At 43.7% G+C, this 15979-nt stretch overlaps 1 protein-coding gene across 1 annotated transcript; it reads left to right on the top strand.

Annotated features, from left to right (window-relative positions):
- The first annotated feature begins 543 nt into the window (after window positions 1-543).
- Window positions 544-1139, top strand: LOC117647847. Its single transcript, XM_034389819.1, has 3 exons — window positions 544-651; window positions 741-882; window positions 955-1139. The coding sequence occupies exons 1-3, from the start codon at window positions 544-546 to the stop codon at window positions 1137-1139; spliced, it is 435 nt and encodes a 144-aa protein (XP_034245710.1).
- Window positions 1140-15979: the final 14840 nt, after the last annotated feature.

Here is a 15979-nt window from a genome sequence, read left to right as displayed (position 1 = left end):
CTCTTCAACGAGGGGTCGGAAGGGGGGTCCAGGAGCCCGCCTTCATGAGTTATGGGAAAAAGTGCGACGGACTCGTTTTGTTCTCCTGCTGTGCCTCTATTGCAAGGAGTTGCAGTAGCATGGCAAATATGGGTATTTTCGGAATGAGGGCGAAGAGACAAATGAAATGGGCATATTCTTAGGACAGTTGGAGTAAAAAGTGTAAGGACTATTGCATATTGTGAATAGAAGGGCGGGCCTAAGTCACGATGGTACATCGATAACTTTGCTTTACCCGCCCACGGTGTGTGTGATGCGAGCGGGCCGAAGGCCCGGGCCTTCGACTGGCCAAGTTGGGTCTGATGCGAGGGCCGAAGGCCCGAGAAAAGGCCGCCGGCAGGCCAAGCTGGGCCGGCCAGCTCCGCTTCGCTGCGCCGGCAACTCGGTTCGACGGAAGGACGGGCCCTAGCTTGTTCAAACTGCTATTGTTATTTCCACTCCACTCCTGTATTTGTGGCTTTTTGTGCATCTGCTTTGCTTCCTTTTTGTTCCATACTTAGGAAAATGGATCACAATGTCTCTCTCTCTCCAATTAAACAAGAAGGTTTCTTTGCGGTGGAGACACAGGCAAGTGACTCCCAAAGTGTCTTAAGCCAAGTTCCCCCACACAATGTAAGTTTGAAGGTTAAAGTTCATGTTCTTTCCATTTAATATTTATATTATGTCTATTTATTGTATGTCTATGTATTTTTGAATTATAGGTTCCAAATTTTTTCTTGCACCTGCTTCGGCAAAAGACATTGCACGCACAGCAGTCCGGAGTGTGGAATAATGTGACGACTGATGAACTTTTGGTTTTGAAGTTTTTCAGACCAACTAGTATCGAACTCCTCATAGTGTGCTGTAAGCCCGATTCCAAGTACTGCATGATTACACTCATGGGACTGTACATTAATTTCCTTTCTTTGCTTGCAGTGCTAAATTTCAAGTGTTGTGGTGATCCTCTGTGTCCATTTTGGCCTTCTGCCGTCAAGTCCTTCTGTGCGGATCACGCTTTGGAAACTGATTTCATCCCGGCCAAGCCACGGAAATTGCCCAAATGGATGCAGGATTGTGTCTCCACGCCCTCCCTTCCACCCCCACACCGTTTAGAACGATGACCGCCTCACAACGACGCAAGTACCTCAAGAAGGTGTTCTGATTGCAAAGAATTGTGGACCGAATTGTGGAACAATAAAACCATCCAAGTAGCAGTGCCTTTTAATAGAAGACCCTTTCTCTCTTCACACCCATCACAGGGGAAGTAGGGGGAACCTATGCTCAGGGAAGGCAAGACTGCAGTTACTCCACATTTATGGACCAATTTCACTTCGTCATTTTTTGGAACCTATGCATTGAAAATCAGTGTACCACACGCCGTGATCCGCTGAACGTTTAAAGCTATACTTCAACCAGCTAATTATTATCAAGTGCAGTACTTGTACTGTCAGTTGGTAGAAGCACTGAGCTCATCACTTTTAGCAAGATAAATAAAAAACAGGCATTTTATTTGGTTCTCTTGTGTGGTCCATGGCATTTATTTCTGTGCTGTCCTCTTTTGTAGAAACCAATACTTGTACAGTACAACGTGTGACTGCAGTCTTGTAGTGTTCCTGTGTAGTCACTTTGGATGTGGCTCCTATATAGCAACAAAGCAGTAACATTACGGTGCCATGGGAGGAGAAAGAAAGTACAAAGAGGAAAAGGGGATACAGGAAGCATTTTTCAAAACCCAAGAAAGGTTGCAAGCCCTACAAAGGATTAGTATGTGATGTTTTACCCTGACATTGTAACCTAACCTGCGCATTCAGGTGTAACATTGGCCGTTCCCTTGCTTAGGTTAAGGCCGATGAAGACTGTTCCACCGAGGATTTTTGTGGTTTTGGAACCCCACCCTATACTGCCATCAGGGTACTTTCCCTCTTCGATGGTATAGGAAGTGCTTTGGTTGCTTTAGACAAGTTGAACCTTGAGGTTGAAGCATATTATTCGTCTGAGATTGATGAGAAAGCCATAAGATTATTACGGTTCCACTATCATGACAGAATACGAATGGTGGGACCCGTCCAAACCCTGACTGAAGAGAAACTAGCCTCTCTTGGAGTCGTGAATTTGTTGTGTGGTGGCAGTCCTTGTTCTGAGCTCAGTTTAGTGAATCCGGCACGCAAAGGCCTTAATGGTACCAACTCTATTATTTTATGTGTAATGCTATGCTTCATTATGTGTCGGACTCAAACAGTTACTCTTTCTGTTCCAGACCCTTCTTCCTCAGGTCACCTCTTTTTTGAATATCATCGAATTCTACAATATCTGACCAAATCAGCAAAAGAAAAGGGTCATCAGTTTTACTGGCTCTTTGAAAATACCTCCTCTATGGAATTACAAACCAAAGAACAAATATCGAGGTACATATTAATGCTTCTATGTGGGGTCAACATTATCTATGTTTTATACTTCATCGATCTCATTTGACTCATCCCATTATTCCACTGACCAAACTAAACAAATGAATGTTTAAATATCTGCTACTTAGCCTTTGTTTTTCTTTTCTCCACCTACTGTAGGGTTTTGCAGTGCTCATCTGTAGTCCGGTGTGCTTCTCAATATGTAGGTATGAAAAGAAGGCGGCTTTTTTGGGGAAATTTCCCACCACAAAGCATTGCAGAAAGCTACAGTGACGGCATAGACCTACAGTATTTCCTAAAGCCGTAAAGAGAAGCAACTATTCATCACTTGCCTACTATAACAACAAACTCCCATTCTCAGAGAAGTGGTAGGATACTTAAGTGGTCATGTAAGCTTGAAACCGATTAACTATTAAACTAATGTTTTCCTATCTTTACATTAACAGGGAAACAACAATGTCTTCCAGTAACAGAGGAGGGCATTCCGTCACATCTGTATATTACAGAACAAGAAGAGTTGTTTGGTTTTCCTCCACATTACACTGACGGACCTAATCTTTCTGTAACAGATAGAAGGAAGCTTCTTGGAAAATCTTGGTGTGTACCGGTAATTATGGATCTCCTACATTTTTTATGTTCTATATTCAAGACCAAACTTCAGCAAAGGGTACACACAAGTGCAACCTAATAAGTATGTTCTAAAATGTATTAGGTTCTTTGATTTTGTCTGTTTATTATAATCAACCGAAAGTACCATATTTTTTATTATTTAAGTACCTCACGCCCCCTTTTCAAAGAAGCAGTGAAGTTACAACAATTTAAAAAAAGGAAGGCACAAATGTCTGCAAATGAAAAGTGACCTGTAAAGTAATAAAAACCATTAAGAGGGCGATAAACTGTTCAGGTATTATTTTCAGTAATTTGACTTAAATCTTACATCTGTCAATTTGTCGGCAATATGGATTGACCTTCTGATAAGGCTCGTGCACAATCACAGAGTGGACTTTCGCTTCTTTCTGAAAGCAGAGCGAGGGAAAAGGGAAAGCTTACTTAATTGTTGGTGTGACAGTGAACAGATTTTTTCGCCTGCACTATGTGGGTTAACTTATACAATGCGACTGTTGCGGTTTGATGTGTTTTGTGACTCAGACGAAGGCAACAAGGGACAACCACAAATAAAAAGCTACACATTTTATGGAAGTGGAGTCAAATTTGTGCATAAGCACCTTAATCTAAGAAAAACTTTTCAGTCAAAGAGGAACTTTTAACATTAAAAATAAAATCACAATTAAGATATTGTAGTGTCAGAATGCACTTATTACCTTAAGCACTTGCTGCATTTTGTCCAGTACACTACAAATGGATAGTGCCTTGGCTCGCCCAGTTGCAAGAAAGTGTGCCTCCCAATTTTCTTGAGTGTGTGGCCCTGTGCGACGAGCTCAGCACTCTCTGCTCGGGTGTTCACAAGTTGCAATCCTTGCATTTTGATTGACGGTGTTGCCTTTCTCGTTCCCACTCCTTGCAGCTCTGCAGATACCGGGGTCATGAACTGTAAAGGATACGTCATTGTAATTAAGCAGCAAGGGCACCAAGTAGAGTACATTGAGTCTTTTATTGTTCTTACGGATGCCCACTGGTAGACCTTGTTATCATCCTTGCATGCAACATAGGGTCGGGTTGCCTGCTCATCGGTGGCGCACGGGTAGCCACTTTTGACGTAGGCAGTCATGGCCCAGCCGTGTAAATCTTTACAGCGGAAGTGCGAAACTTGCACGGGTATGAGGGGAACGCCTCTAGAAGCAAGGGAGTCCAAGATCTAGAAAAGAAATGTGAACACTGACCCCTGACAGCCTATTGCGTCACAACAACAAGCAAGTAAAGCACAATTACCAGCAAGTTTTCTTCCTCCTTATCTTCATTCGTGCAGCCGCACCAAAGGCTCCCAGCTTTCGGCCTGTCTTGGTTTTGTGTCATTTCAATAGGGCAAGTAATTTGATTTAGAGCGGACGAAAGAGACGAATGTACACAAACAAAACAGCAGACAGCAGAAGCAGTAAACAACGGCGGCCAATGGGTACGCTCCTAACCTACACGCGCCGCGGTCAAACCTGGTCAGACACAAGTCACACCAAGGTTAAACAAGGTAAATGTCGTACCGATTATTCCGTTGTTGACCGATATATGCTGTATCCTTCGTTTTTTGTATGATATGGACGAAAGAGGAGTGACATATTTTCGATTAACAACGAATCTCGTGCACCGAACCCTGGCTGAGTGGGACACCTGTTGCTGCTGCCAGTTGCCACTAGGAATGACTCATCACCCATAGTGCATTGTTTGGTTTGGCGCCAAAGCCGGAGAGTTGCTTTTTCACGATTTTATAATATTTAATGTTATTTGTGGCTTAGGTCGTGTGTCCTCCGGAATGTGAACTGTCGAGCTGTGATTGGAATACACGAAAGTACCAGGAGTATGGACATCTGCTCTCGGAATCATTCAGCATAATCGCACCCAGCCAGCTTTGTTCATCCTTGGAGTCTGCCTTGGATCTTGTTTCTTTCATATTATCTAGGTAAGAGAGCTGTGAGCGTATTAGGATTATCTTCATTACAGGCTTGGCTCAGGGCATTCAGAATTCTAAAGTCTGTGTAATTTTAACGTGTTCTCAGCCTCGAATCCAAGCTTCTTTCACCAGCCTTGACCATTCTAACCTTGCTCTTGGCCTTTCCATGAAACAGGTGCTAAATGCACTTGTTACTGACATTATTTAACCTTGGCCTCAGGAACTATGCCGTTGCTTGTGTTTGTGACTGCGTGGGATCGTAGAGGAGGTACCTATGTTATGGGCGACACGATTCAGGATGTGATCAAAGCAGCTCAGGAAGCATTGAAAGTCACCGAGGATTGCAAGGTATCCGAACAGTATGATCCAAACCTGCAAACAACAAATGTATGTACTACCTGCTTTTTTTTGTAACAGCTGTACCTGGACTCGTCTGGCTTTGACGCTGGTGTGGAAGTGTGTGTTGATGATATTTTTAAAGCATTGATCAGCGATGCAAAATCTATGGGCCAAAAGATTGCCTTTTTCATGGCACCTGATGGCCAGAAACACATTTACCTCTCAGGTGTGTGAGTTTGTGTTTTTGAGGTGAACCTTCTGTGAAGTAAATTGCTTAGTGTGTGTGTGTGTGTTTATTAATTTTCCCTACCTTTCTGTGTATCTGAAGGGCATACTACTCCTCGCTCCCCATTGACTCCAGTGCCGGAGAATACAGAGCGCAGTGTGGAGCCTCAAACTCCCACTTCAAGACCTACAGGTTTGCGCATGTGCACCGATCATTTGTCTCATAGAGACTTTCTTCATGAAACCAGAGCAAAAGCATCAAAAGTATGTATTATATAAAGAAACATTCATATGACAGCAATAAAAATAAGATTTATCTCATGAGTGCTTTCCTAGTTTGGTTTTTAAGTGGTCTAGACATATTTGCAAGTGAGACGTTGATTTAAACTAAGAGTTTAAGTCTAAATTACTTTCTGAGTCGTTTCATGTGTGTGCGAGTTCTAATTAGGTAGCTTATTGGATAGTGGAAACTGGTGATGACAAAAGTTGTTACAGAAGTCACCAATTGAACATTTCTTTGATGCTTTTGTGAAATATTACTTCAACCAAGATATTGATGCTTCAGGCTACACATCTAACTGCATGAATGGCTAACTTGATTTCTTTTATTTTGCAGGTGACAGGTGCAACATCAGAAGTGCGTACCCAGTCATGCCCATGGACATCATTACAGCAACCTTGAAGGAGCTGAAAGACCTCATAGATGGTGCATCATCATCATCATCCATGAGTCTTGTCAAAGCAAAAGACAAAGCTGCGAAGGCTATTAGTGCAGAGGTAGTGCGGCACATCCTGCATAAGTGCCCCAATGACTATAGCAGAAATATAGCCAAATTTTATGGAGGGATGGTGTTGAACTCAAATGACGGCATCTACAGTCAAGTCTTTGCTCAATACGTAGGAGGTGAACTCATGAGCAACGGGGAGGAATGGTTTCTCTCCAAGATATATCAGTCGCTGCAGTACAAGAAACCCGAAGATGCGAAAAGGAAGAAGGCACCACGTGATAACACTGAGGGTGCCAACAGTGCTAAGATTAAATGTCTAGGCAAGAATTACGGCTGCTTGAGCTACGCACCGGCCCTTCCATCAGGGGAGACGGTAGAGAGCCAACTTGAAAAGAAAAAACTCCTCAAAACGCTGCATGAGCAACAGGACTGGGGCCGGGCAGCAGAAGTAGCCTTCCGTGATAGCTTCCCAACCCAGAGGCATGAAATGTTGGGTACCAGACCATTCTCTGCATTAGAGACAGATTTTATTGGCGCCTGGCCAATTTTTAAAAATGGTGAGTCCATTTCTAACTGAAATAATATTTGTTTAAGTGTCGATAGTAAATTTATATTTTTCTGATTTAGGGAAGTATCTCCTTATTCACGGGGAGCTACTCACAGGGGTCACAGTCACCCACTTTCACGATACACTGGGGGCGAAAACCCCAGATATCATTAAGTACATGAGGACCTTTTGGGCTGACCAGGGAGCTTTAACAAAGGGTGCAAGATCCAAGCTGTCAGCCCAGGCGCCTAAAATGCTTAAGTTGCTGTCTGACATGGATGCGGCATCCACTGGTGGAATGCGTCGCACCTCCCAGTGCGCTGCTGTCTTTCCATTGTTGTGTGCATATATGACTGAGGACTTCCAGACAATGGTTGCAACAGTACCGGTAAGATAATTATAACAGTTGAACAATTCAATGAAATCTGACTCTGCAATGCTTAACTTGATATGAATCTTTCAGGTCTTGGCATCTTCAGAAGAAGTTAAATCTGCACTGGAGGTTTCTAATGGCAACCCAATGATTCTGGTGCAAGGTACTTCAATTTTGAAAAGCACGCCAACCAAATTAAATATTAGCTTCCATGTCATATCTTAAACTTCTATGTAATTTGTTCTCAGGTGATGGCATTTTTGATGACACTGCTACTTGCAGCGTCTTCATTTTCAACAATGTCCAGATTTCAGCCACCAAGTTTTCTGAAGCTGTGCATATTTGGTTCATGGCATTCTTCGTATTTAACTTCTGCTACACGAAGGAGCTGGAGCACACCTTGGAGTTTATCCAAAGGTAAACCTGCATTCGTCATTTCAGTATTGTATTAATTTTGGGATGTAATAAACAATTTAATGTAATAAATAATTTTATATCAACAGGTATTTTATGGGCATCAACCCAGCTACAGGCGACAGGCGCATTAATACGAAGCGCTATGTTAGCACGGCTAGCAGCAAAGTGGTTAAGCTTGCCGAGAACCTAGCGCTGTTTACCTCTGTGTGGACCCAACATGAGGAGGATGTTGATGGTCACTTAGGATAGAGGTGATATCTTATCTGTGAAGCATAAGTCTGATTTTTTTTTGTAGATTAACCTCGTGCCATGTTAAATGCGGGTTTTATTTTATTATTAGTATTATTTTATTATTATTATTTTTATTATTATGAAGTGCTGTGCCAAATCACTTAAATTACGGGTATTGTTCCTAAGATATTCTTATGCGTACCTTTACCAGTATTGAGATTTAAAAAAAGGAATGGGCTGTGTCTTCATTTTGTTACTTAACTGTCCAGCACTGAAGTTGCGCGTAGTTTTGAATTGTAAAAGGCAATGCCATGTTTCTTTTAAGTGAATGTGTTTAAATGAAAGTGTTTAAATGAAAAAAAAACACAAAATCTTCATGGTTTTAGTTGATCTTGTTACATCGTGTTTTTTTTTTAATTTAAAATGTTACTTTTAGCACTGAATGAGTAGGTTTAAGTTTTGAATTGAATATGTTCAAAAGTTTTAGTACAAAAAGGTAACATTATAGATACGATTTAACTGTGAAGTGAATTTTCACTCTGTGATTGCTTTCATTGGGTTTTTGTTTTCATTTAAGTTGATCGTTATATAGTGTTGTTTATATTAAGAAGTGAAAGTATTGCACACCGTCTGCTTTAGTCCAAAGTTTGTTATTTTTCTTTTCTTGATAAACTTAAGACGTGATGGTACACCAAATAGTGACTCTCAGTTTTTAAGTTTGAAGGTTTTTGACATGTTCTCTATTTGTAAGTTACTTTTTATAATAAACACAGATTTATAAAGAGACTTTTCTTTTTTCCATACCTGTGCAATAAATTCTTATTACAATTTCATGACTGTGGTAGGACTTTCAATAACAGTCTTGTGATAAGTTATAACAGCTTCATAAGACCGTTAGAAAGATTCATACCAATCACGCGGGGATTTTTTATAACGTTGTTATGACTATTCACAATATTTTCATAACAGGCGTGTTACGAAAAATTTCATAACATTGTTACAAAGCCGTTGTGAAAACTGTACCATAACATGTTATGAAAATGTTATAAATATTTTTTAACAGTGTTCCCAAACAAAAGAAACAGAAATTCACAAAACAGAAATTTACAGATCTTGTACCTCCCAATGAAGGAATTTCAGTTTCTTAGCTTGCTCGAGGCGGAGCGTAGACACCATTTGAACATATCAAATATCTCTTTGGAGTCATCCCGCCGCCTTTCATCTCCTAACATTACAAGTGCTTCTAGAAGGGATCTTTTGACTATCTTTAATACAATTGGCACTTTACCATTGAGTCGCAGTCGGTAAGGTTGCAGATGTCGTGAGACCCTTCCCTTGTCCAGGATTCTTATTCCTGCCTTGAAGAGAGAGTTAACTCTCCTTGCGGCAGACACCGTCCCCTCACGTCGAACCCCCCGTCGATGCTCTAACTCGAGGTGCTTGAACATGCCGGCTTGAGAAGATTGTACTTCGAAACAGTAGGCGCATCGCCGGTATATTTTTTTCGGCAACCGTTTGGGACGAGGGTTTGGGACCTAATGGACAAGAAAGCCAGCAATGAAAGATACCAATAAGAAAGATACCCCTGTCGAGTTGCAGGTTGCTAGGTGAAGTTAACACTCAAGGCTGGGCCAAAGTTTCCATTTTAAAGAGAAAAAAGAAAGGAAGGAGAATCTTCACGCACATGGCGGACGGTCTTCCATTCTTCTTCATCTTTCGTCTAGCTCAAGTCGTAGTTTCCAGCGTGCACTGATAATTGCTTACCGCCATAACCTCCACGATGAGTTCGCGAAGTTGATAGTTGATCAGGAGTTTGTCTGTCTTCAAGATCTGAGAAACAGAACATTGGTGTGCATTAATGTCTAGGAACAATATTGTTTCGCAGATCTACTGTTGTTTAATAGGGTCATTTACGTATGCCAGGGATAGCCAAACGAACATGAAGGGGTGTTCTGGGACTAAAAGCGTCCGAAGGGGTTGGAAGAGGTATTTGTAATCCTGATGGGCCATTTCACAGACATGAAAAACTTTTCAACCCCACTGGAGTATCAGGCTTCGCTATCGCTTAGCCAACAATACAGATCTAAGAATGATGTTATTTTCTTTAGCTTATGGCACATTTGTTTCTTAGTGGTCAGTATTAAAAACAATGACCATCACATCCTGTCATAGCAGTCTTACAGAACTTATTTTTACCATTGACACCAGACACTTACGCCAGAACAACTTAGAATACACTGAGCGCTTCATTGGGACAGAAATAAAGTCCCATGTTTGATCACATCTCCATTAATAAACTAACAATTTAGAGAAGTATATAATATTTTCATAGGTTGAAAGAGAGTTTTGTTTTGTTTTCAAATACATGGGTGTTGAAGACAATCCCGACTAGAACAGGGAATGACAAGAAACTAATTTAGTCTCCAACTGATGAATATAACTGATAATCTATCTAAAATTTTTTACCATGTACTGAGCTGCAAATGAGGTTAATAATTTGGTTGACATGTGGGGCAGACCCCTCTCTCCACATTGACCGCGAAGCCATTGTGGCCATATCGCTCTCCTTCCACCACATAACAATAGCCCCCTGTGATGGGGGCGGCGTCAACCCCACGCATACCAGCTTCCTCTTCTGCTGTTGGAGCCCGCTGCACTGTTAAAAAAAGGGCTGTAAATTAACAGCACTTATTGGCTGAGTGATAGAGAAGCCCGTTACTCAGGTGGGGTTGAAAAGTTTTTCCTGTCTGCGTGTGTGTGTGCGTGTGTGTGTGTCCGCACTACTCCTCCTGAACGGCTCGGCCGATCTCGGTGAGATTTAGCACACTTTTTTGGTATGTCCTTGGGCTCGGCACACGCGAAATTTCACCATCCTAGCTCAACTGGTTCAGTTTTTATAGCCAGAAAACACGTATAAAACGGCGAAAAATCGAGTTTTCCGCAGGCAGACCACTACTGTCTTGAAGAAAGGGGGTCTGGGGGAGGGGTGGAGCCCCCCAGCCTCAACAAGTTAAAAAGTTCCAAGGGTCAAGATCGTGTTATCTGTAGATGAAGCAACTCTATCTATAATGAGGGGGGTCTGGGGGGCGGGGCCCCACTAGCGGCAGGCTAGCGCCGCAGGCCAAGGTGTAGGTACGCCAGGCGTGGATTGGAGGAACAGGCAGCGAGACATCGCGAAGCCTGTTACGACAAGACGCGGTCTGGCGTAAACCTACCTTGTTCATTTTATAGCATAAAATACCGTGCTATGATTATAATTAAATCTTACGTAATTAGGATATTGCCAGGGAAGATTATCTCCAGCATAAATTAAAAAATGGGGCTGTACCTTATCCAGCAGCTTATGAATAATTTCTCTTAACACTTCCCCGCTTACATCTAATTCCCTCCACCATTCGCTGATGTGGATGGTGGCAACACTGCAAGGATAGTCCATAAAAACATCTACATTGTGCAAACTTAGCGAAACACTTTGCTCGTCTTTTGACAGAAAAATAGCATCACGGTCATACACAACTCGTCTGGCCTGCCGCGCCACATTGCGCCCGGCGTGGCCTTGAAGTCCAAAATTTAACGCGTTATTAGGCAATGCTGCCACGCTCAAGTCTTGCAGGGAGGGAACCATCTTTTACGGACGATCTATAACAAACAAAAAAGGATTATTGAAATAAGCTCACAGAGATCAGCAGACACTATCAAATCAAACGCATTAACCATTTATTATTAGTTTTTAACCCCCTCCCCAAGACCGCAACCCTAGACTCCGCACGCACACACACACACAGGGAGCCGTTGTGCACAGTTAGTTCCTGCTGATCTGACAGAACAGACTTTTGCACCAACAACTTAAAACTTCTGCGGTTGTTACATGCATCATTTCCAAATATTGCCGAGTACGTGAACTGAAAAGGCAAAACATCTATAAAATTGTTGTTCAAGGGGACACTTATGTGCAAGGGGGACACTATAAATGTCTACCAGGTGGCCTTCGAAGACAGCAGGAGCACATTGATGACAGTACGGTGTGCAGCCGCTCGGAATACATCTCCAGCGAGGCATATTCGTGTGGCACTTGGTGCACTTGCTCTCATTAGGTTGTGTCTCCTTATCTGGGCGGACCTGCCCATCGATTCGTAGACGGCCGCAAGCCCAGCAAGTTCTGCCACTTGCACTGCGGCGTCCTCCCGCCCCAGTGGTTCATACGACTTCACGACACGCCAGTTGGCCCGAGGGATTGTGGTTTCCTGCCACTGCAAATTTGGCCCGTCCCAGTTTAGGTTTTCTAAATGTCACTGCCCCGTACTTAGAAAATACGTAGGGCCCTGTCGAGTTGCAGGTTGCTAGGTACAGTTAACACTCAAGGCTGAGCCAAAGTTTCCATTTTAAAGAGAAAGAGGAAAGTAAGAAGAATCTTCACGCACATGGCGGACGGTCTCTGTTTGGGACGATCAGCTGACGGCGGCAATGTTCGTGAAGAAACTTCTTCCATTCTTCTTCATCTTTCGTCTAGCTCAGGTCGTAATTTCCAGCCTGCGCTGATAATTGCTTACCGCCATGACCTGCACGATCAAGTGGTAAAGTTGGTAGTTGGTCGGGAGTTTGGACGTCTTCAAGATCTGAGAAACAGAACATTGGTGTGCATTAATGTCTAGGATCAATATTGATTCGCAGATTTACTGTTGTTTAATAGGGTCATTTTCGTATGCCAGGGATAGCCGAACGAATCCAAATTACTATCTACATTATAAACCTAACTGTCTACTGAGTATACCTATACAAATGCATACTAGCAAGTACACATTAACAAGTGCATTGGCCAAGTACACACTTACAGATGCATACTCGGGGCGACGAGACAAAACCAACTGTGCCAGTTTCAAGCGAATCGGAGAAGTTTGGACGCGGGTTCAAATCCCAGTGGGGTATAGTTAAAACATTCTTTTCATTCAAGTTTTTGCATTGTTTTCTGATGTTTTTGAGGGTGCTGATGAAGATAATAACATCTATTTTGACTCCAGACTCAGGTTCAAATACCGTTAGGGTTAAACAGGCCAGATTCGCACATATCTAAATGTACGGGGCGGGCCAAAGTTGCCTATGTATATCGCTACTTTTCCTGTTTTTCTCACTGGTTGTTTCTCTTCAACTCCTGCTTTTCCGCTTCGTTGAGACTCTTTCTCAATGGGGAGCTTGTTCTTCAAGGTACGAACATAGCCTCATACTTGCGGGGATCCATACTGTGACAAGAGAAAATAATTAAAAGAGGGGCATTCGTTTCTGTTTACCAGTACCATGTCTAGAATACTCACATCTCTCTTTCGGCAAATGCCCTGCCACCCAAGAAGTAAGGAGGAAGCTCTTCCTACTTCTTCTCCAAAAGTTTCACCTCCGCAGACAACATCCAGGTCTCATCTTTGTCTATAGTTTCGTCTCCACTAGTCCACATGGACGAACTTTCACTCATTGATACCTTTTTTTTTTAGATAGTTCCTTAATAGTTTTCTCGGCTTGCAGTGGCTACCAGCTGGTGAGGGCTGAACACCGATACTGCGTTGCCATTCTGAACGAACTGAAGAGTCCGAAAGTGGTTCACTTGCAGGTTGGCAATGTTCCCTGGGCGAGCCGCACAAGGCACTATCAATCGCGCAACCACGAAGGCAACATGCTTGTTCCACGCTTCATCGCGGACAGGAACCTCCTCACTAGCCTTCGCGGAGAAGTAAAGCACTGCTGGGTCATTCCATGCCAACTCGACAGGGCTCGGACCGACACCTCGTCGGAGGCCATCGCCATAGTGGTCGATTGTTGGCCTTTTGGTACCATTTGAAGACCCCAACTCAGTTTTTCGAAATCTGCACCGGGCTCCGAACTACGGCCTGATGAAGTTTTTCACATACATGACGACATGGGTGCACTAAAATGCAATTATCTCGGCAACCGTTCGTCGTATCTCAAATCCGAGACCACCATTGGAAAGGGGAGAAAAAACTACACAAGAAAATATTTTTTTGGGTTTTCTTCGAAAAAAATAATTGAAACTTCAAAAAAGGTGTAACTTTTAAAGTGTGATATCTCAAAAACCCATATTTTAAAAACTCTCAAAAAATTCCAAAATCTACCTTTATTTATCATCTAAAAAAAAAGCTAAACCCCCAAAGTATTATTCTTCGTTTAGGAGAACGAGCGATTCGCGTGGGCCTCTGCAAACCACCTTTTCCCTATTTTCCCCCTGAAGTGGTGCGCCGGCGTGGCTAGGGCCACCCCACACACCCTGGCACTGGCGGAGGTGCTGCCCTTCGTCGTGGAATGCCAAACCACAAACCGGGTACCTTCAATCATGATAAAGCGCCTGCCAGGTAGGCAGTGGGAGCCACGCAGCGCAGCCCGGTCTGACGAGCAGGCCTATCCCCAGACAAAAAGATTTCGCGCCCGTTACGGGCACAGCCTGAGCAAATCTGGGCACAGCACGGGCGTGTGCGTGCTCAGCACGGGCAGGTACGGGCGCATCATCCGAAAGCGGGTCGCGGCGGGTCGAGACTCGAACCCGCATGCGGGAAAGTACGGGCAAGAGCGGACAAGTACGGGCAGGTGCGGCTGCATCCGGAGCGCCTTGATGTTTGTGCCCGAGACCCATTCGTGGACGAGCTCGGTAAAGCTAAACTCGAGAAATTGAAGCCTGAAGCAGTGCTGCACACCTGGAAGCTAACCCAAACTACCTCCATGCTCACCCGGCACCAAGCCCGGCACGAGATGTTACTTAGCTTCCAGGTGTGCAGCACTATCACCCTGTAGCGTAGACATCCCAAACTTCCTCCATGCTCACCCAGCACAAGATGGAACATAGCTACCAGGCGTGGAGCACTGCTTCAGGCTTCGATTACTCTGCAAACTGAAGTGAGTACATAGTACACTCTTATAAGAGCATGCTTCACAAGCACACTCTTATTTACAGCATCCTTGCTAGGCTCACGCTCAAATGGAGTATACACACTGGTAGCCAAGGAATGTGACGTCACGTTTGTTTTCACGTGAAAACGGCGATGTTAGTTTGAGCGTGACAAAAGGTGAAAATTTACAGTCAAACGAATGTGACACACCGCACCGCTTTGTCACATTACATACTTCGGGTGTGACACGCAATCAGCTGTCGGGCTGTCACATTCAAACGAACGTGACAAAGTGAACATGTCACATTCAAACGAACGTGACAGTACATGGGTGTCACATTCGTTTGGATGTGACACGACATGTGTACTTGGGTACCATGTGTCACATTCGTTTTAATGTGACAGCCCGACTGCTGATTGCGTGTCACACCCGAAGTATGTAACGTGACAAAGCGGTGCGGTGTGTCACATTCGTTTGACTGTAAATTTTCACCGTTTGTCACGCTCAAACTAACATCGCCGTTTTCACGTGAAAACAAACGTGACGTCACATTCCTTGGCTACCAGTGTGTATACTCCATTTGAGCGTGAGCCTAGCAAGGATGCTGTAAATAAGAGTGTGCTTGGAAGCATGCTCTTATAAGAGTGTACTATGTACACACTTCAGTTTGCAGAGTAATCGAAGCCTGACACTGTGGCAAAAAGGTACGGAAAATTCTGTTAATTTTTTTGCCAGGATTCTCCGTAGCCCACTTATCAATATTCTCCGTAGGCTTTTAAAGTATTCTCCGTAGGGCCGTACAGTATTCTCTGTAAGTCCCCACAGTCTTCTCCGTAGGACCTGGAAGACTTTTAGTCCTACGGAGAATTCTGTAAGGTCTTACGGAGAATACTGTGCGGTCCTACGGAAAATGCTGTAAGAGCCTACAGAGAATATTGATAAGGGGGCTACGGAGGATTACCACAAGCTGTTTAAAGAATTTTCCGTAGCTCTTGACCACAGTGGAAGCAGTGCTTCACGCTTGGAAGCTATGTACCATCTTGTGCTGGGTGAGCATGGAGGAAGTTTGGGATGTCTACGCTACAGGGTGATAGTGCTGCACACCTGGAAGCTAAGTAACATCTCGTGCCGGGGTTTGGGGCCCGGGGGAGCATGGAGGTAGTTTGGGTTAGCTTCCAGGGGTGCAGCACTGCTTCAGGCTTCAATTTCTCGAGTTTAGCTTTACCGAGCTCGTCCACGAATGGG

Source organism: Thrips palmi, unplaced genomic scaffold (genome assembly GCF_012932325.1).
Source record: "Thrips palmi isolate BJ-2018 unplaced genomic scaffold, TpBJ-2018v1 HiC_scaffold_3, whole genome shotgun sequence".
Classification (NCBI taxonomy): domain Eukaryota; kingdom Metazoa; phylum Arthropoda; class Insecta; order Thysanoptera; family Thripidae; genus Thrips; species Thrips palmi.
This window is presented reverse-complemented; position numbering and strand designations above follow the sequence as displayed.

Bases quoted from the DNA above. Each gene is read 5' to 3' on its own strand.
- LOC117647847 (XM_034389819.1), top strand. From the start codon at position 544: ATGGATCACAATGTCTCTCTCTCTCCAATTAAACAAGAAGGTTTCTTT. The intron at 652-740 runs GTAAGTTTGAAG...TTTGAATTATAG, and splicing joins GCCAAGTTCCCCCACACAAT to GTTCCAAATTTTTTCTTGCA. The intron at 883-954 runs GTAAGCCCGATT...CTTTGCTTGCAG, and splicing joins CGAACTCCTCATAGTGTGCT to TGCTAAATTTCAAGTGTTGT.